This window comes from Gavialis gangeticus, unplaced genomic scaffold (assembly GCF_001723915.1).
Source record: "Gavialis gangeticus isolate Ggan-Ray unplaced genomic scaffold, GavGan_comp1, whole genome shotgun sequence".
Lineage (NCBI taxonomy): Eukaryota > Metazoa > Chordata > Crocodylia > Gavialidae > Gavialis > Gavialis gangeticus.
The window spans coordinates 17,303,817-17,318,485 of record NW_017729000.1 but is presented as its reverse complement, the minus strand read 5'-3'; the positions used below and the strand labels follow the sequence as shown (position 1 = coordinate 17,318,485).

At 39.0% G+C, this 14,669-nt stretch overlaps 1 protein-coding gene across 2 annotated transcripts in view; it reads left to right on the top strand.

Annotated features, from left to right (window-relative positions):
- NR3C1 (nuclear receptor subfamily 3 group C member 1) overlaps positions 1–14,669 on the top strand; it is a 152,532-nt gene that overhangs the window by 110,062 nt on the left and 27,801 nt on the right. For both annotated transcript variants that reach the window (XM_019506364.1, XM_019506363.1), the window contains exons 3-4: positions 3–166; positions 3,484–3,600. In XM_019506364.1, the coding sequence (XP_019361909.1) occupies positions 3–166; positions 3,484–3,600 (281 nt within the window). The remainder of the gene's footprint in view (positions 1–2; positions 167–3,483; positions 3,601–14,669) is intronic.

The following is a 14,669-nucleotide window of genomic DNA, read 5'->3' as shown; positions in this document are numbered from 1 at the left end:
AGCCCTGGTATGAGATCTGATGTAAGCTCTTCTCCGTCCACCACCTCAGCAACTACAGGACCACCTCCCAAGCTGTGTCTTGTTTGCTCTGATGAGGCTTCTGGGTGTCATTATGGTGTTCTAACTTGTGGCAGCTGCAAAGTGTTCTTCAAAAGAGCTGTAGAAGGTAGGATATGTTTTGAAGAATGTATCATTTATTAGGGATTACAGATTTTGTATACATGGGTGATCTAGTTGAGAACAATTTGATACATCTCCCGGGACTCCTGTTGCTCTGTAGAATTCAGTAGGAAACCCCCAAGAACTGTATCTCTAGACTTTCTTTTTTGTAGTAAATAAAATTGATAGTGGTGTGATTACCTAAGGCATGGATTACATTTACATTTACATAATGCACCCATTCACTTGCAGTGTGAAAGGGTTTATTGTTATCTTGGCTTCGTTTCGTTTGTTTTTCTTTGCTTTTCTTTCTTTTGGGTTGTGTTGTTTATTCGTGTAATTTATGTGCAGATGGGGGGCGCTGTGTGTTGTATGGGGGGGAGAGATGGCTAAAACTCTTTAAGGTTCTAAGATAAAGTAATATGGTACGGTCAATAATTTTCTATCCATTATATCCTAAGTATATCTTAAATAATCATATATCAATGTAAAAGCAATTTTCCAGTATTTGTTGTAAATAATAATAATAGTAATTCTGTTTCTGTACTGTATAAATGTATATTTTATGTATATAATTATGTACATGTAGAGATAATTGGATAACAGCTTTGTGATAAATGACTTTGGATTGTCATTAGACTAGTCTAATATCAGGAAGGCGTAGCAATGCCCCCAAAGAAAGACTGAATCGGTAGCAGGTAGCAAAAATGATCACTAAGCCTGCAATGTGTAAGGCCACAAAAATAAAATACAATGTTGGGGTTGCCAGAACAAGTTATTGCATAGCATACCCAGTTGTAGGCTCCTCTGTCTGATTCTTTGGAGAGTGTCTCAAAACCAGAAGTGTGTGGGTAAATTGCAAATGCCAGAGAAGTTTGGGGCTTTTTTAAGCATTGTAATTGTCACACCCTAAATCAGATTTGTCAGTCTCACTCTTGAAGTATTAGGTTGCTATTTCTGAGGTGAATCAAATTCATTGGCTACCATCTGTTTTTTACAAGCAGTGCTAACATGGGACAACAGCATTGCAAGTAAAAAATATATATATATCCTAACACCTTTACCCTTAGAAAACAACGGGATACAAATTATCTTCACAGAAGCTCATGGGGCAGTCAGGTAAATCAGTTCCCAGGTTTCTTATAGTTGAAAGCTGCGGTAAGTCATAGCAGAAAATTTAACGGGTAGTCCTTGTTTCTGACCAACAGCATAGAAAACAGTGCAGAATATGTGGCAAGTTGAACCAGCCTTTGAAGTGTAACAGGAAAAAATACAAGGACAATCGAAGAGTGCAGTGCTGATTTTAGTGGCAGCTCTCAGTTGCCTTAACAGACTTTGAACCCCAGCTGCAGAGCCATCTATAAAAGCTGACCTCACCTAACTCTCTTAATGAGGCTTTTTTTTTTTTTTTTTCTGCTATTGATCAAGTAGTTTTGACAGCTCAAATACAAAAGTTGAAAACATTTCTACGCTAGGAATTTTTCAGACTCCCTTTGATAAGTGAACCATCTTTCTCCTAGAAACTTGGGTATAGAATCAGCATACATATCATAGCAACCAGTTAAACAAGTATGTGCATTTTTGTTAACTTTCTGATTTGTTCTTGAAGAAAGCTGCAAAGAATGTTTGTGAACCAATGTTTATGTTAATAAACACATTGGAATATTATTTGCCTATTTTATGGCTGATTATATGACATAATATAGCAAGAAATGTTACATTTTTAAGTGTTATAGGTAAGCCTCTAGAATTTAAAATTATTTTCCCCCTGTAACAGGGTAGTCTGTTCCTTTAAGAGGGAAAAGACAGCCCTGTTACAGAAGCCCAGGTATGCAGTTAGCAGTTACTAACCCAGAGCACAGAGTCAGGAGCTGGGTGATGGAGACGTTTGTGGGCAGGGGGTGAACTGGAACTGGAACCAGAACGCAGATAACATTGCTTGCTACAAAGGAGGGCTGTGCTTCTGTACTGGGCCAGAGCTAAAGGGCACCTTACAGGCTCTTACTTCTGTTACCTACTTCTGCCATCAACCTGTGTCAGAAAAGTATCGCCTGAAGAGACACCTGGCTTCTGTTTGGTTTTCTTGCTGAGAACAAGCTGTCCTTTCCTAATAATACTTAGTTCTTAACAGAAAAAACATCTCTTTACAAACTAGTTCAGACAGTTAAGATTCATTATTCACTATTATGGGAGGGGCAGGAATAGAGTGAAAAAAGTGAACTAAAAACTAACTACTGAGAAATGGCATGAAGAAAAACAGCTCTTTAATTTATGTAGTTCAATTTGCTATGCTTCCAAGGTCATCTTAGCTTTGGATCCATAGATCCATAAAAATACCAAAGGATTTAGTCTGTCCACTTTACAGATTCCAAAAACTAAGATGTTTTCCTCCCTGTTTTTAAAGTGGCAAAATCAGTATATCCCCAAGAAGACTTTCAGAAACAACTGTCTCAAACTGGGCTTTCTAGCAGTTGGCTCTGCTGTTATCTGGTTTCTTTTAACCTCAGAAATGTAGAGCTTACATGCTTTTGCTTCACACGATATGGACTACGTAGTACATTTTAGCTGTTTCAAAATGGAAGGGGGGACCTGCTTCTCAGTAGTGTGCATCAGCTTTTATGATCTAACTGTTACATCTCCATGGTCCTAAAGCAATACAAATTAGCTAAATCAGCCTAATGTTGACCCTGAATGAAGAAGGGTTCAAGTTGTAGTAGTTTTGCTACATTTGTATTACTACAGAATCATGCAGACATTGTAACAGCTTACACTGGTACACTTGGATACAGATATAGTTGTTATATCTGTCCAGACCAAAAACATTGTTTACTAGTATTTTAAAGGCTTATATTTTCTTTTTTACTTTAATTTATCATTTTTTCCATGAAAGGAAGGACATTCAGACTGTTTGCTGTTTTGCTTTTGCCCCCAACATTTCTTACTATCCTCTGACAATTCTGATTTTTACAAATTGCCATATCTATTTAATAAGCACTTTTAACATGGTGAAAAATTTAGTAATGACACAAAAAATTAAGAAAAACATAGGTTAAAAACAACACCTATCCAAGGTTGCCATTAAGAAAAAGAATTTCTTGTACATTTTTTGATGTAAGTTCTTAGAATAATCTGTAAAGAACATATGTGGGGTGTAGATGAGCAGTAATTATATGGATGCAATATTAGTGTAACAAAAAATGAAGAATGGTAATTCAGGACATTGCAAGTCTCTTAATCCCTTACCCTAAAACCAGAATGAATTAAAGTTATCTACTATGTTAACTATATCCTTTTTTTGGTTTTTTGCCTCTTTTGTAAATGCAGGACAACACAATTACCTGTGTGCTGGAAGAAATGATTGTATCATTGACAAAATCCGGAGAAAAAACTGTCCTGCATGCCGCTACCGGAAATGTCTGCAAGCTGGCATGAATTTAGAAGGTAACTTTAAAAGAACTATATGATTTGTTTATCTCTAGATCCCAGACACTGTGAAATCAGCCATGTAAGAAGTGCCTTAACATGTTAGAAATAGTTATTCATGCCATGTTTTAAGACGTACACCCACATTTTTATTGGCAAAAGCTAGACTTTTTTTTGCCTCTCCTAATCTTTGTTTTGCTCCTATAACAGCTGCATGTTTTACCATGTTCTTTAGCCTTTTATTCTAACAATCCACTATTATGCTTCTGAACTAGTGCATATGTGCAAAATGAGGACATTTCGTTTTCTGTGCCAGCACACATACATAGTCCTCTCTCTCACTCCTTCACTAAACTTGAGACAGTGACAGCAGCAGCTTAGCCATGGCTGGTAATCATCATGTATGCCTAGGATCACTTAAGAAAATGTGATACTCAAAAAGGCAAATGAAGAAAAGCCCAGGGCACAGAACTGTGAGGGAAAAGAGCTCATATTTTTCATCTGGAGAAAAGAAGGAGCAGGATTTGTATAAACTGTTGAAACTAAATACAAATTATGGTCTATAATAACCTTGTATCACATTATATGGGAAAATTATGGAAAACGCATTGTTAAACCTTCACTAGTATGGATTCCTTTAAGTCATAGGTGGCTAAAGAGAAATTGAAGACCACATCAGCTACAGATATAGTGGCATTTTGAGGGCTGGGGTGTTTTAACACATTTTCACTGAATTCAGTGTGAAACAATTATTTTTAACTATTTATTCTAGTTATTTGGTACAGGTCTCTGTTTCTTTGATGTTCCTTTGAATCATTAAGGTTAATGTATTTTCTTGCCAAGCGTGCCCTATTACTATTTCTAGTGCAGTCAACTGGCAGATACTTGTAAAACAAAACAAAACACATGCTTAACGTATGTTTTGTAAGTGGTAACATTGAGCAGTTTCAACAAACCACTCAATGATATGTAAGTAAGAAGATAGATATTTAAACTCCAGAATTGTAGCTTGTGGCTGCTTTGACACAAAAAGGTAATTAACAAAAAAATTAATTGATGTGTTGTTTGTTACAGTATGATTTTTGCTAAATTACGAGTCTGCTTAAGTGAGCTTAGGAACCATTCGGGTAATCAGTAGAATGACATGAATCAATACTCTTCAGTGACATTATCTTCATTTTGTGTTTTTCATAAAAAACAATAACGCATATCAAGAAGCAAGGTTACTTTGGGAGAGAGACCTTCTTGAGTTAGTTGATGTCATGTAGCCTTTTACTTTCATGCTTCACAAAATCTATTAGGCATGACAGGATCTTGCTCTATTCCATGCCCTATTGTGAAGTTGATAGCTCAGTTTTTCAGTGAATGTGGCTTTGTGCAATAAACGACTCAGCCTTGCGATAAAGTTTTCAATCCATAGTGATCCTAAAACTTGACTATTTAGGTTTTAAGTAAATCTGGTCCCTTGATATTTATTTACATTTAAGGACCTCAGTATACCAATTCTTAAATCCACATGAAGTCTCAATGTAATTTTTGTGAGATATCAGCATCCAAAATACAGAAATTAAGTGTGCCCATAAGCTGCATTGTTTTTAAATTGCCAGTTTAGGTTCATATCCAGGTTTGTGTCTCGGTATTTAAATCATTATTATTAAATGTGTTTCTAGCATGTTAAGGTAAAGTAAACTCCTGGTGCAATGTGTGAACTGGGTATTTATCTTTCTTTAAAAGATACATTTGGTTTACGTCTTGTTGAAAAGTAGAAATTAAAAGATCCATTTTCTAGATGAAAAGATTTCAAACGCAGATGGGGAGATACAAACTATGTCCTGGTAGAATAATGTAAAATGTGTATTTTAAAACTTATTTATAGATGCAAATAAAATACTTGCAAATAATCCTGTGGAAGTGTGTGCGCAAACCAGAATAACTCGTATGTGTTCTGATAAACCAGGCATGATAAGTTTGTAGTGAAACAGCTTTGACAACAAGTATGAAAAGCTCATGCAGCCAAATTCACATTTGAACCCTTTTCTTCAAAGTTTTTATAGCGATTGTAACTGACAGAGCCAGTGGTTTAGGAGGATACTTCACAGTTTTCTATCTCTGTTAGATTAATTTGCACACATACTTAAATGAATAGCTATTAAAAGAATGTGTATTTCTCTTCTTGCAATATGGGAAGTGCCATGCCCATAAGATAGAAAGTTAAACATTGGTACTACCTTGATTTGGGTACAAAGTTAATGCATCTCCCAGAGAAGCAGAAAAGAAAGAAAACTGTGGAATTCAGATCTAGTTTGCAGAAGCCAAGCCAGCAAATTCTGATATATTTAGCTTCATCTTTTTTTAGGAGACTAATCATGGAAATTAGAACATGTATTTTTTTTAATGTCATTGAGTTAAACTTTGCTTTACAAACGTCATGCACTTTTTATGCATCGGGACCTACTGAAATTACTATTTTGCAGAAATCATGGAATCTGGCATTGTCCACAAAAGCAGGTAATGTCCATGAATGCACAAAAAAAGATAACTTACTGAAAATAAAATGCTGACTGCTCAGAGGGAGCCAGGAGTCCTCACAGCACTGCAGCACAAAGAAGAGCTCAAGATGGCTGCAACCCCCACCCTTGCCACTGATTGGCTGAGAGGGCTGCCTGTCATGTGGCCCCACCCACCAATTGGTAGAGAGGAGTAGGGCTACATGATGGACAGCTCTCGCAACCAATCAGCACCAAGGGGTGGAGTTGTAGGATGCTAAGCCCTCAACCAATCAGCAGCAAGGGGCATGGCCATCTGGCCCCTTGAACAATCAGGGGCATGGGGGGGCACATCCCCCTCCTGCCATTCGCCTATGAACTGGAGTTATACACTGTCCACTCTTGGGTTTTTCCCCTAACGTTGTAGTATCTCAGACTTTGTTGGAAAAAAATCAGTAGCTACAAAATTTGAATCTAGCTTACCTAGCCCTTGTATACAGTCATTCATGTGTTATTTCTTTACTATGGTTTCTAGGGACGCAGCAGGTAAAGTAAAGCTCATCTTAAAGATGATATAGGACTATCAGAAGCACTATATTCACTTTGGAACGGAAGATGAAATTACATTTTGTTTTTCATATTTTTTTCCCGTCTGCCAGTATAGGAAAACTTTTGGTTTATAAAAAGTAATTTGAGCGTTTTTCCACAAGGCAAAACATTACCAGTGGAAAATTAGAGTTATTTATACTCGAAGCAATTCAGCCAAGAAAAGAGACTAATCCAGATGAAGAAGTTATTTTATTTTACAATTTTCGTATGTACCTGTAGGAATAAGACTTTTCAAGTGCACATTACAATCATAGGGCAAGTTCCATTCTTGTATTATTCTAATATGTACTGTGTTAAAAGTAGAGTTACATAAAATTGTGGGCTACAGAGGTTTCAAGGAGTTTTGCACCAGTTGTCTTCCTGTCCCAGCAAAAAGGATTTCTTTAAATTGGTGGTTTTCAACTTTTTTTTCATTTGCAGGCCTCTAAAAATTGTGAATGGAGGTATAGACCCGTTTGAATTGTAAATGTGGGGACTCGCATACTTTGGGTTGATCATAGTCATCTTTCACGGACCCCTTAAACATAGTCTGTGGCTCTCCAGGGGTCTGTGGACCACAGATTGAAAACCACTGCTCTAAATAATGTCCTAGAGAGGTGCTGCTCAGTCACCTATAGCCTGGGTTCCCTGAACTATAGTTTCTCTGAATTTTGAGCATTGGCTACATTGTTATTTGAAAAGAAGCTCTGTGGTTGTTGGTAAAGAGAATGGTGGGGAGCACTGGTTATCTGGAGGCTCATCAGGAAACACTCGGACTAGTTGTATCACTGCACTGGCTGGAAGGCAAAATAAATTTATCTAAAATGGACTTTGCCAGCAGTGGAAAACAAGGAAGGTGAGAGGAGGTATGAAAGAAAGTGCAGGGAAGCATGAAACAAGGCAGAATATGAACAGCAGTAGCCATAAGATACTTCAAATGAAGTGGAAAGGGAGAGAAACTAACAGAAAGGGGAAAGAAAATCTGTACTTGTGAAAAGGAACCTGGAAGCTTCTTTTAATCTGGGTAGTTTTCCTAGAATTACCTTTGCTAATCTGTCTAAGCAAACAGCCTTTTTACACAGTAACTTATTTTTGAGAAGTTACAGGACCTGTTTTAGTTGTATAAAAGCACATCGTGATGATTGTTTAGTCACTGTTTACAATCAGCCTGGCACCGAGTGTTAAAACACTGTGTTACACTGACTGCCGTACTGGAATCCTGACCTAGTACTCTGAATACATTTAAAGGATAACAATCTAGTCTGGCGCTTTGCTTATGTGCCACATCTGAGGTATACTGCCAACAGGAGCTTTGGGTGTGCTACCATGGTTTTTGGAGCTAGTAGATTGTTTTTACAGCCTTTCCATAAAGAATCCAAGGAAATACCTGTTAACTTTGGGCTCCAGGTGTGATTGTCTCATGGGCCTTTTTCCTGCAATAAATAGACACTGCCCATGGTTGGAAGAAACTCAAGTAACACGGAATATCCTGATGTGATCACTGATGCACCAGTTTTCTCATACTCCACCTTTGCAGGCTATAAAATACAAATTATAAAACACACAGCCTCAGTAGAAAGTTTTCTGAATTCTATTGAAATTGCATCTGAACTAAGTGTCTTATAAAACAGTATCAGGGTTACAATATCAGAGTGAAATGATAGATTTTGATGAGTTCTATTGAATATAGTATTTTGTGTTTTACTTTTTTTTTACAAATATACAGAGTATTATAACAACATTAAGATTCATAGATTGTAAGGCCAGAAGGGACCTTGGAAGATCATCGGGTCCAGCCCCCTGCACCAGGCAGGAAAGATAACTGGGCGGTATTAAGGCTATAAAATTTACAAGGTTTTATGGATTTAAGTTAGTTTAGGGCAGGAGTGTCAAACTCATCCTGCCTCCCCCAAGCCAGGTTCAGGCTGGGGCTCCTCTGGCTGGATCCATATGTAGCTATGGGAGAAGGTGAAGCAGTTACAGGGAGTTAATGTAGCTGTCGCTTGCCCCCCACTGTCGACCTACCTCATCAGTGGGACTGTGCGCTGTGGATTTCAGTATGTACATTTGATACTCCTGGTTTAAGGGATTCTCATTTCCTCCTTTAAATACTTTAATACTAACTACTGTTTGCTTCTCAGTATAACATTGAGGTGGCCCCACTCAAGCCAGTGGAAGGCCTGTCATTAACTTCAGTAGAACAGGCATTTCAATGGAGCAGTATACATTTATGGCTTGAACACAAGTCTAGAAAATAGATACATTTCTAGTTCTGTTTTTGGCACTCTTTCTGGCCCTGAGTAAACTTTTTAAAAATTCTTTATGCCTGGATTTCCTTACATGTATTATTAGGATCAAAGGTGAAAGTTTTTTCTCACAAGAGTGTTGTGGAGCTCAATCACAGCATGTCTATAACATGCTTTAAATCTGAGACATGCTACATGAATGCAAAATACAATTAAATATATTGTGTATTAACATGATACCGATGCATAAGTTATAGCATAGCAAGAAACTTTTATTACTGTTTTCTTGTGATTAGGATAAAACTTGCAGGGTTTTTTCAAACTGTTTCTTTCAACTTAGATCTAAATTACCATATTTATTCGACCCTAAGAGGAGGGGTTTTCCTCTTATGAGAGAGCATCTGAGATTTGAATACAGAGTGGAGTGGGGTGGAGGTGGCTACTGCGGCTCTGACTGACGGGGTTAGGGCCAGAGTCAGATCCACAGCAGCTGCCTCCCCTTCCCTCCACTTGCTCTCTGTAGCTTCTCCCCCCTGCCCCTTTCCCTCCACCTACTGTTAAGTGCAGCTTGGCTCTGACTTGGGCTGGGTTCCTTCCCGGGCATAGAGCACATGGTAACTCTGTTCCTGCTCCTGCTGATCAGCAGTGCTGACACTGTTGCATTGACTGCCTGGCCAGTCAACAGCACCAACACTGTTGTATGGCCTGGCAGGGGCTGAGCTTCCACAGGAGGGAACTAGAGTCCGGCAGCATCTGACAGTGAGTGGTAGGAGGCAGAGAATGGGGAGTTGGAGGGAGGAAAGGGGCAAAGACTGGGGAGTGCATGGGGGAGATAGAGGCTATGTGAAACTGGGGTGGGGGTGCAAGTGGCATGGGCAGGAAGGCTGCAGGGAAGAAGTGAGGGATTCAGAGGGCAAGGATGACACCTGATTCCCCCCCAGCCACCTTACCTCCCAGTGACTGATTTCCCTGCTGAAGCAGTGGGGAAGATTAATTTAGTTAGATTTTATACCTGAAAAAGTATAACAAATACATAAACTTTCCCTATATAGAATCTGATTATTGGGGGGAGTAAGTTTAAATTGAGGGTCATCTTAGATTCGAGTAAGTATGGTATCAGAGTAGTTAAAATGGGTAACACTGATTTTTGGTGCTTGAGCTAAGTGGCTACCTTGAATGTGAGAAATGTTGTGAAGCATATGTTTTATATTTCTTATTATTTTAATCTTATTTTTCCCCTTGGAGTTAAGCAGTGGTAGTATAAGGTAACAGACTCAAAATTAGAGAGCAAAATGCGCAAAATATTTACAAGGCCCATAAACATGTTGTTCCTTCTTTAGCATTACTGTAGTTAAAAGTACAGGTTTTTTTCAGTCCATTCTTGAATTTCATAGATTTCATAGACATAGACATTAAGGCTGGAAGGGACCTCGGAAGATCATCGAATCCAGTCCCCTGCCCAAAGGGCAGGAAGTCAGCTGGGGTCAGAGGATCCCAGCAACATAAGCATCCAATTTGTTCTTGAAGGTGATCAATGTAGGTGCTTGAACCACCTCCGATGGTAGGCTGTTCCAGACCTTGGGGGCTCAGATAGTAAAGAAATTATTCCTTATGTCCAGCCTGAAACAGTCTCGCAGTAGTTTATGACCGTTCGACCTTGTCATCCCTTGGGGCGCTCTGGTGAACAAACGTTCCCCCAGATCCTGGTGGTCACCCCTGATAAACTTATAGGTGGCCATCAGATCACCCCTGAGCCTGGGCTTTTCCAGGCTAAAGAACCCCATGGCTCAGCCTATTGTCATAAGGTCTGTAAATTTGAAAAATGTACTTTTATCCAGTAGGCATTTAGCAGCAATGCTTCATTTTTGCTGCTCAAAGAGAGAAAAAGAAGAGGGAAAAGTAGGTTAATGGAAGCTAACTGTCCCATAAACTAAAAGTTTTTCTTGAACACTTCTTTGAGATACTGGTTCCTGCCCCCCTCTTTCACCTCCCATCATTTTCCATTTATTTTTACAACTTACTTTACTAGTACTTTGTAAAAACATATTTTCTGAGATCTTTATAGCATGGTTGTGACATGCAGAAAAGTAAAGTCCTGAGTTCCAGCTGCTGATACACAAATGTAGCCACAAAATTTTGCCATTACCATTTGAGACAGAATTATATTAGAAGCAGAAAAACAATTAAAATGTATCCACCTATAAATGCAAGATACAGTATTCTATTAGATACTATATTTGTGGCTTTTTATTAAGTTCACTATTTAAAAAACTATTGTAATTATTTTTTTTCCTCTAGAAGTTTCTGAGCAGGGATTCTCTTGAGGGAATCAAGACTTGCAGTTTACTTTTAAGCCTACTATGTTATGTTTCTCAGAAGAAATTCTTCATGCTAACATCTGTGTTAGCCTGGAAAAACCTTCCATGCTAACAAAGTATTTACATTTTGATTAGTCTGCCACAGCTAGTTGATCAGTTCACATTGAAGTCCATAGCCATCTAGCTAAAATTTCAATGTAGTGGCAACATTCATTCTAAAACAGGCAAAAGATGTAAGAGAGGGCATGGGCAGATCTGGAATTTTGAAAAGGTGGGGTACAGATAGTGGGCACATCTACATGTGCTATGAATGTACAGTAATACATTCTGGAGCATAGCATGCTGGAGTTTATTGCTCCCAGAGACTGTTTGAACATGTGCCAGGGACCACAGCACCCTGAGCCTGGGTCAGAGCAACCCTGCGTGGCAGGAGGTGCAAGGGATCAGTCTGCCTGCCAGGGGCTGCTCCGACCGAGCTCACCATGCTGTGAAGGGGCTGTCTGGGGCACAAGGGTGTTCCATTGCGGGGCTAGCCAGCAGGCAGCCCTCACACTGAAGCATCCTCGTGCCCTAGCGAGCCCCATCAGCATCTACACATGCATTGTTGTGGAGTAAAAAATCCGCCACATGTATTTACAAGTACTAACCTGTGGCGGGGTTAATTAGTTTCCTGAAGCTTAATAGCACTGCATGGGTAGATGCTGAGATGTCTGTTGCGGAGCTAATTAGGCAACTCAGCAGTAAGCATCTCATGCGCACATGCCCAGTGTGGCACATCATCACATATAACAACCCTTTTTTTCTAGTTAAACAAACTAGAAACTTTACCAATATGCCATGGGTCTAACTCAGTATTATTAAGTTTAAGATCAAAGCAAAAAGAAATGTAAATTTATTAAATTGTGCACTAAATTTCTAGATTATATCTAAAATTTTAAAAAAGACTGGGTCCATGAGTAAATGCACGTTGTGGTTTGAAGAAGTAAACAGGTCCCAAAGGTGTCCCAGTTCCTTCCACTCTTACGACTCCTCCAGCTTTATTTCTGTTCCACAGTTTTTGTTTGTATTTTTTTTTAGCTTTTGGTATTGTCACAACTGTTTCTCAGCTTTAATAGTCAATTAAGGCAGGAAAAATTACAGGATATGAAAGGGAACAATAGTGGTAGTGGTAGTATTGTTTCGACTAGTAGAATTAGACTTAGACTAATAACATATATTATAGTATTGGTGATTTGTTAAAGAATTCAGACTTTAGACTAAAAATTAAGTTCAGACCATCATCACCTATTTAATGGTTGTATGTGCACTATAAGCTACAGGAAAAACTGCCCATTCAGGAGGGCTGAATTTAGAAGTTTTGTTATTCCCAGGTGGGAAAACCGTATAACGTATCACAGGTTACAGGATATTACTATAGATCTGATCCTGAGAAATGTTAAACACCCAAAATGTGCGTTGATGAGCATTGTGGGAGCTAAGTACTTCATGAAATGAAATGCAAAGAAATCTGTGGTAAGGTATTGCAAGATAACTTTTTAACCCAATTTTGCATTTCAACTGAAAATTTTCCATGTTGCTGTCTGCATGCAAACTAATTTTTTTTAAATGTATCTTTAAATATAAGCCAAGACAATTAATTTGTTTCCAGCATCAAGTGTTAGAAAAGGTATGTTAATAGAGCCACCCTCTACCTGGCTCTGTCAATCAGCTGATTAGCAGAACTAGGCAGGGGGAAGCTCACTGCTGGGTGAGCTATCATGGAGCCAGCCACTGTTTCTCCCTCCTTTCCCCTTGGATAGCTGTGGACAAGAATACCTGTGCACATATTAAATTTGTTCCTGGAAAGCCCCCCATGACAAACAAGCTGTTGTTTTTGTCATAGATCTGTGATTTTGGGGCCAGATCAGTTATTGTTTGACACACAAAAAGCCTGAATGTGTGTCCCAGGCTTTTTGTCACAGTAAAACAGCAGATAAAGCACAACAAAAGAAATGTCTGTCTGAGCTCTGTTTTGCTGTCAGTGACACTCTGGTAGCACTCAGATGATATGGAGGAGGAAGCCATTGAATTTAATGCAGAAGGAACAATAGCCAGGCTAGTATGAAGAAAATGAATATATTGGAAAAAATCAAACATGGGTGGATTTTGAAAGGGGATTGTGTGGTACATCATCAAATATAACACAACACACATTTTTCTCCTGGTAAAAAGAAACTAGAAACTTTAATATGCTAGGGCAGTATTAATTTAAAATCAAAACAAATACAACAAATACAGTATTGGAGTGTGCATTAATTTGCTCTATCATAGATAGAAACACAAGAAACTAAGCAAAAATAATTAAAAGAAGTTGTTTCTTTAGTTTTGTTATCATTAGAAATAAATCTACCTCTTAGATTTATAAAACAAAATCTAGTCTTGAGCATGTTGTAATGCAATGCTTTGCTGAAAGTTATTTCCACACCCAAGATAATGGGTTTAGCTGGTGTTTAAAAAAAAAAATTCTGCAGGGCTGTGAAATCTCATTGGCAATCCCTCACAGTTGAGGATGATTGTTTTCCATGAATGTCTTGTCTGTGGGTCTGAAGATGGCTGACAAGGCCGATCTGGGATCAGCAGACTCTGTTGCAACTAAGGTACATGTTTCTATGTGGGGTGGGTGGCTCCAGATTCTTCATTTGATCTGCGACATGCAGTTTCTGCTGCTTCTGCTTTTCTGTCTTCCACTGTCATTATAAGGTTTCAAAGTACCGAGATCCTCGCAGCAGACTCTTCTTCCATTTGAGGCAGTCCTGGGCAATAGCCCCCCACAAGTTGATGTTGATATTGCATTTTTTCAAGTTGGCTTTGAGGGCATCTTTGAAGTGCTCCCTTTTCTGGAGCGTACACCTTGACTGAGGTGGGAGAATAGAACTTGCTTTGGGAATCTGGATTTGGACATCCAGATGACGTGACATGGCCAGTGAAGTTGATGATGATCATTATCTCGATGCTTGTGTTGCTTGCTTGCAAGAGGACGCTAATGTTGGTATATCTGTCAGACCACTGGACTCAAAGAATCTTTCACATGCAGCGTTGATGGTACATTGTCCATGTCTTAGTTGTGTACAATAAAGTATAGATCACAACTTCTTGATAAACAGTGAGCTTGTTTTGGGTTCTAATTTCGTGATCTTTGAATACCCATTTTACAGGAGTCTGAAGGCTGCACTTGCACTTTTAAGGCAATGTTGGCAGTGTCAACCTTCTGCAAGAGATGGCAAGGTTATTTGAGTAGATGTGATATCTTTTATCAGTGGCGACATGTAGGGCGTGTATGTGCACCCCCTGATAGCCAGTGTTCCCAGGCAGGGGGGGTCAGGCAACAGCACTGGTGCCTTCCCTGAGAGCACCAGCCAGAGAGCGGGGTGCCAGGAGAAACGATCCCCGCAGTCCTGTTCCCCCCCCCA